Source organism: Hylobates moloch, unplaced genomic scaffold, assembly GCF_009828535.3.
Source record: "Hylobates moloch isolate HMO894 unplaced genomic scaffold, HMol_V3 SCAFFOLD_5, whole genome shotgun sequence".
NCBI classification, from domain to species: Eukaryota; Metazoa; Chordata; class Mammalia; order Primates; family Hylobatidae; genus Hylobates; species Hylobates moloch.
In genome coordinates this window covers 91,393,721-91,400,609 of record NW_026652280.1, presented here as the reverse complement: position 1 = coordinate 91,400,609, position 6,889 = coordinate 91,393,721, and the positions used below count along the sequence as shown (strand labels likewise).

The window sequence follows — 6,889 nt, the reverse complement described above, 5'->3', positions numbered from 1 at the left end:
TTTTTTTTTTTTTTTTTGAGACAGAATCTCACTCTGTCAGCCAGGCTGGAGTGCAGTGGTGCAATCTTGGCTCACTGCAACCTCCACCTCCTGGGTTCAAGCGATTCTCCTGCCTCAGCCTCTCATGTAGCTGGGATTACAGGCACAGGCCACCACGCCCGGCTAATTTTTGTATTTTTAGTAGAGACGGGGTTTCACCACATTGGCCAGGCTGGTCTCGAACTCCTGACCTCAGGTGATCCGCCTGCCTCGGCCTCCCAAAGTGCTAAGATTACATGCCTGAGCCACCGTGCCCAGCCTGATAGCCTAAAATTTAAACACTGAGATGGCTGAAATAATTAAATATCAACTACTATCAAACGTACACTGCATACACTAGTACCATATGAAGTGGTAGGGAATGGAAGAGGAGAAGAAACAGTGGCTAATGTGGTCCTACCCAATACACTCAGATCAAAATAAGAAAGAAACAGCCACACCTATAGCAGGCTTCATTTCTGCAGCAGCCGTGCAGCGGGAACTAGCGTTTCAGCCTCCGTCTCCCGCATAGCCTTTGCCTCTGCAAGCACTCAGCTGATGTGGCTCTTTGCCTGGTGGGATGACCTAAGCCTTCATTCCTAGAGAGCCTGGGTCATGAGTGGCCCTGCTTGGATCGGGGGTGATGGTTTTCCATGATTTTAATCACAGGACATGGGAACCTTAAGAGGCGCTGCAGGGGACCCTGCGCATTCCAGACGTGCTCCTCCTCATCCTCCTTGTGCAACCCGGCCGATTCGCCTGATAAAATCAGTCCCCTGGCCCGGGTAGTAACTTCCTTCTTTACCTGTTGATTCTCTGCAGTGAGGATCCCAACATGGCCTGGTGCAACCTCACCTTCCAGTCTGGCGGAGCCACTGTGGTGTCTCTGCAGGAAACCCTCCTCTCTCGAGAACTCAGACTTCTACACCCAGAGGACCTGGAGCTGTGAGGACAGGGAGCAAACACATCACCAGCAGAATGTCATGAGGATGAAGGAGAAGCCATTGCCACTTCCCCTTCTTGACTCCAGAACCGTGAGGTCTGGGCTGCAGGAGAAACCGCTCCATAGACTAACTCTAATTCAGAGCCTGGACCGCCTCCTGGAGGACAGGGCCTGCTCCGCAAAGCATCCCCACTCAGCAGGCACCATGTGAGTCTCCCAAAGGCCATTTCATGGTCCTGTTCACAAGCTGCTTCGGGGAGAGGAGGACCATGGAAGACCTCCAAGGTCACAAGCATGGGGCCTTCGCCCTACTCCATTAACTGTGGTGAATTCCTTGAGCAGCAGTGTGAGAATGCCGAATGAGGCGCTCCAGAGTCCACAGGTGGTTTCGGCAAAAGCACCGTGGGCAAGGAGGGCCAGTCCACCTGCAGAGTAAGCCTCTATCCTGGTGAAAGCGCAGCGGCACCAGTTCTATGCCGGCAGCTGTCTCATATCATCCACTCCACCTGGAAGCTGGCAGATCCCCTGCAACACTGGGGCAGGCGGGCACTTAGTGGATGGGCCTTGGTGAATGGAGCCCCTGTGCCGATCCCATGCGTGACCTCCATCCCTGCTACCACAGTCCCTGTTTTCACCAGCCCGCTGGCAATGACAGGGTGGCCAGGGAAGGAGCCTGACTGATGGCCAAAGAAAGGGCCATCTTGTCTACCTGGTCACTGAGCTTCTCGGCTAAGGCAGTTGCTCTTTGGCAAATGTCACATGGGCTGCAAGGATCTTCACACTCTGCCCTTTCAGGGAGCTCTAACCACACAACACTTTCCCACACCTCCTGCTACCGTTTTCCCAAATGTGTTCCTTTCAAGTCCCTGACCATCCATCTGGCCAAGCTAGGAGCAACTGACCATGAGTGGGTGGAACCTGTAGCTCCGACGTCTCCTTCCAGGAAAAATGAAAACACCCAGAGGCCCTGCCCAGAGTATGGACCACGGGTGTCGGAACCACTTTTTCATGTAACTTGCTTATGCCTTCAGGGCCTGCCTGAGGCCCGGGTTGTATATGCTGCTTCCACTTGAAGACAGAACAGAGCTATGCATGCCCAACTCTGTGGCTCACTGGGTCCAGCAACATCCCACTCATGATGTACAGTTCAGATCACATGGCGACTTAGTGGCCTGTGCAGTCTCTATTGAGGCCTGGATGCAATCTACAGAGTTATCCAGAGAGGATGGCAGAGCTTGACTCCAAAATCCTAAGGGCCCTGGGCTGTGATTCACCTGCAGGAGCCTATCATGGCCCCCACACAGCATCCTTATCTGCCACAGACATCTCAAATGCCATGGGATCTGTTGGTCCCATGGCTCAAGTGGCTTAGCAGCTTTCATGGCCACATGTACTTTTTGCAGAGCCTTCTCTTGTTCTGGGACTCACAGAAAGCAGAAAGCATTTTAGGTCATTACTACATGGGTTTTCCTACCCACGTTTTCGTACCTACCCATGGGTCAGATGACCCATGTTGCAAAACATTTCGGAAAAGGCAAAACTATGCAGACAATGAAAAGATCAGTGGTTTCCAGGAGTCAGTGGGGAGGGAGGGAAGAATAAATGGAGCACAGACGGATTTTAGGGCAGTAAAATAATTCTGTATGACACTGTAATAGTGGAGACATGCCATTATACATTTGCGCAAACTCATAGCATGTACAACAAGAAGAGTGAACCCTCATGTAACCTGATCAATGACTAGGTCAATATTGGTTCGTCAGTTGCAAAGATGTATCATACTAATTCAAGATATGAATAATAAGGGAAACTGTGTGTAGGGAGAGATGCTATATGAGGACCCTCAAATATGTTCAATTTCTCTGTAAACATGAAACTGCTCTAAAAAATAAAATCTATATTAAAAAAGCTTTCACCAGATCAATGGTTGTAGACCAGGTGTCCAGGATGCTTTGATTTGCCCTGGTGATCGGCAGTCATATCTGGAACAGCAGTTGCAATTGGAGTCCTGGTTAACTTTACCAGAATTCACTGTCCTTCTTTCTCCAGGACCCCCCTGTCTTCCACACAAGCCAATTAGACGAGTGGAATGAGGCTGCAGTGGTGGTCACCACCCTGCATCTTCCAAGTCCTCGATGGCGGCACTGACCTTTGCGGTCCCTCCAGGGCTGCAGGTTGCTTTTCACTGATGATTTTCCTAGGCACAGTTCACCCCATTGGCTTCCACTTGGCCTTTCCCACCATAGTAGCCCCCACCCCCCAGGTCAGGGGACAAATGTGGGGACTCTGCTGGCTGCCACATATGTCTGCTTACTCACCCATCTGAGGCTAGGGAAGTGACCTCTGCACCCACCGAGAGCTGGACCTGAGCTAGAACTCCGTGAGCACTCTGACCTCCACACGCCCCTCCTCTGACGATTGGATCCGACGGGTGTTTGTGTCAGGTTAGAGTTAGTGTCCAGTAATCCCCCTGAGTCTGATGATCCCCCTTTCCAGACTAACCACCCCAGCAAACAGCTGCAGGTCCCTGGGGGGAGACTGGGGGAAAGAAGAATAATGTAAATTTGTAGGAGTATGGCAAGGTCCTTCCTCAGGGGCACCCAGTCCTCCTTCACTCGGGTACCAGGCAAGGGAGGCCACCCATTGCTCCAGCTCCCGTGGCACCGTGAGCCACAGGCCAAGGCCACAGGTCACCCTGGGCTGGACTGTTCCAATCACTGCCGGTGCCAGTTGCCATCTCAGCCATGGGCCCAGGGCCTCGTGGCCACCCCCGCCGGGCTGTGCCCTGTCCTCCTTAAAGGTTGTGAGCGAGCTTCCAATTGGGACACCCCTGACCAGCCCACTCTTCTTTTGTCTGCCCTGGCCCTGATGCTGGCGTTTGAGATATCAGAACTCACCTCAAACCACGCTAAGCAGAGATCACTCTGGCTGATGCAGGGGTGCGGTCCACATGTGAGGGACCCTCAGGCTGGGCAGCATTGGCTGAGCCCCCACCACACCTTCCCTCCCACCCTGGGGTCCTCAGCCTCCGCCCAAGGCAGGGGGGATGCTGCTGTCAACTGGTCACCCAGAGAGCATGGGCTGCAGGGATGGCCCTGAGTAGGCCACACAGCTCCCGAGACCCATCACTGGGGACACAGGGGTCCCTGCAGCCAGGGTGTCAGTGTGGGGACAGCCCAGCAGACCCCAAGCCACCCACTGAGGTTGTTTCTCAGGGGAGCACCACTGGCTGGCTGTCGGCTCCTGCCTGGGCCCCAGCCTCTTGCCCCTGTCCCACCTCCCACCTGCACGGCCTCCAGCATTGCCCAAATTCACCGCCTTCACTCCCAAGTCCACGGAGGTGTCTCATCCAGGCGGGTGAACACTCATGGGTTGGGAGGCTGGTGAAGCCTGGCATCGGGGGGCACCACCCATCTCCCTTCTTTGTCTCACTGCTTTGAAACACCCCACATCTATCACCTCTGCCCCCGAGGCTCCCCAGGTTCACCCCATGCCAGCCTCAGCCCAACAAGGCCTGTGCTTCTGACCAGCACTGCTGGGGTTCTTAGCGCATCTACCCTCTCTGCTGTAGCCCACTGTCTCTAAACATATTTCACGCATTGCTGGGGGCAGTGTGTTTGACTCACTGCTTCCCAGAGCCAGCCCAGAGCTGTTCAGTAGACATGAGGTGAGTGAATTAATGAATGAATGAGTGCTGGGAGCTGTCTCAGTTAGCTCCAATCTGCCATAAGGAAGCACCGCAGGCTGGGCATGTAAACAGCAGGTGCTTATTTCTTGCAGTTCTGGAGGCTGGAAGTCCAACATCAAGGTGCTGCTGATTCCAGTCTTCGGGAGGGCTCTCTTCCTGGCTTACAGATGGCTGCCTTCTCTCTGTGTCTTCATACAGCTATCCTTCAGTGCATGTAAGGGGAGAGAGAGAGAGAGAGAGACAGAAGAGGGAGCCCTAAATGTCTCTTGGTATAAGGGCACTAATTCTGTGGGACCAGGGACCTTCATGTCCTCATCTGTCCCTAATTACCTCCCAGAGATCCACTTCCTAACACTATCTCATTGGGGGTAGGGCTTCAACCTATGAATTTTGCAGGAACACGATTCTATCCATAGCAAACACTGACACTGAACTCGCCTCCTAAAGCCTTCTCTCACCATATTCCTCATGCTGCTTAAAGATCTTCTGCAACCTTGCGCCCCTCCCAAGGGTCCCTGCACCTGTCCCAGAGAGAGGGCAGCCTGGCAACGGGCCTGGGCCCTGACCCTTGAGCATCGGGGTCTGGCCTGAATGGGGATGGGCGTTCACTTCTAGGTTCCTGAGAGAGGCAACACTGCAGCTTTAAAGGTGTCAGGAGCTCACTGCCCCAGTTTGTCATGAAACAGTCTCTTCATCAAGGGCTAAACAAAGCACGCTGACCACCAGGAATGGGGCAGGAAGCTTCTGCCCTGCAGGCTGCCTTGTCTGCACAGGGAGTTCGGGGACCATTAGAGGGAGGGTCCAATGTGCATTTTTCTGCCAGCGGGCCCTTCCCCTGCCCACAGTCCTGTCCAGGCCTGGGGAGTCACTCTGAAGGCATCTGGCTCTTACCCCAGGCATCTCCTGCCTCTGCCCCACTCCTCCACGCCCACGGGGTGCCGAGTCTCAGCCCAGGCTGGGGTGGCCCAGGCAGGACAGCAGGCTTGGTGGTGCCCAGCCCCACATACTAGTGGGTGGCACAGCGTGGATGTGGATAGAGATGCCTCCCCTACAGTCTGTCCCTGGCATCTGTGACACAGGTGTGGGGTCCCTTTAGACTCCCCTGGGAGACAGCTGTGTCTATGAAGGGGCAGCCATCCCTGGGTCGCCTGTGCCTTCACTACAGGCAGAGCCTAGGCTCCTGGGGGGTGGAAAACAGGGTGCCCCTCAATGCCCACTGGAGTTGGCCAGCGGAGGAAGTAGCCCAAGGCACTGAGAGGGAAGGCCCGGGCAGCCATGCCCCAGAACCTCCCTTGGTTGGGAGCAGAGCAGTGCCCAGAGCCCAGAACCCAGTTTGAGTATGGTCTTGGCTCTCAAGGGACAGGCCAGGGTGCCTTCAGGGGAAGGGGGCTGCCCAGGCAGTGGGGGTTCAAGGTCCCCTGGGGCCCACCCAGCTGACCCAGGCCTAGGGTAATCCGGAAGGGGAGCTGCCCTCCTCCTTACTGGGCTCAGGAGAGGCTGCAAAGGCAGCTCCTGGGATGCAGATTTCAGAATCAGGGCAAAGGACAGAGAGGAGCCAGATTCAGGTGCCCACGTGGCCCCCACAGGTCTCTTCAAGCTCTAGGCCCCACTCCCTGCGGCGCAGGTGGGAAGCTCTTGAGTGCCTCCCCAGTGGGAGGGGCCACGCTCACAGACATACAGCACAGGGGCCCCCAGGCTCCAGGCCCCAGAGCCCGGCTGCTCACCTCTGATGGACAAAAAACTGTCCCTGTCTCAGGAAGGCAGAGGCTGCCACCTCCTGGACCGAGGACACAGCTTCCCAGAGGAGGGGCCTGCTTCTAAGTCCAAGTCCCACCCCAGCCGGATAGCCAGGGGCCACTGCCCAGGTAAACTGAGCCAGCAGCAGCAGGCAGGCCCCTGCAGAGCTGGGTGATCCACAGGTTCATGAGCGGTGGCAGGTGGAACAAGGGCGCCATGGGCGGAGGGTTGGGCAGCTGCAGGTGGCATTGTTGAGCCAGGGGCCTCCTGGTGGGTAAGCACGTTGCAGAGCGAGCGGGCGCACCTGGGACACAGGAATTCACAGGAAGGAGAGAGGAAAAAGGAAGTCCCTGGCGGGTAAACACATACGCATGCATGCACACACATCCACGTCTGCACACGCATCCACGTCTGCACACGCATCCACGTCTGCACACGCGTCCAGGCCTGCACACACGTCCATGCCTACACATTCATCCACGCCCGATCTCTTCCCTGGAAAT

General features: G+C 55.6%; 1 protein-coding gene across 1 annotated transcript in view; it reads right to left on the bottom strand.

Moving 5' to 3' along the window:
• Positions 1 to 6,401: 6,401 nt before the first annotated feature.
• CUNH11orf21 (chromosome unknown C11orf21 homolog) overlaps positions 6,402 to 6,889 on the bottom strand; it is a 2,217-nt gene continuing 1,729 nt past the window's right edge. The window contains 1 exon segment of the mRNA XM_032151885.1: positions 6,402 to 6,653. Within this exon segment, the coding sequence (XP_032007776.1) occupies positions 6,402 to 6,653 (252 nt within the window).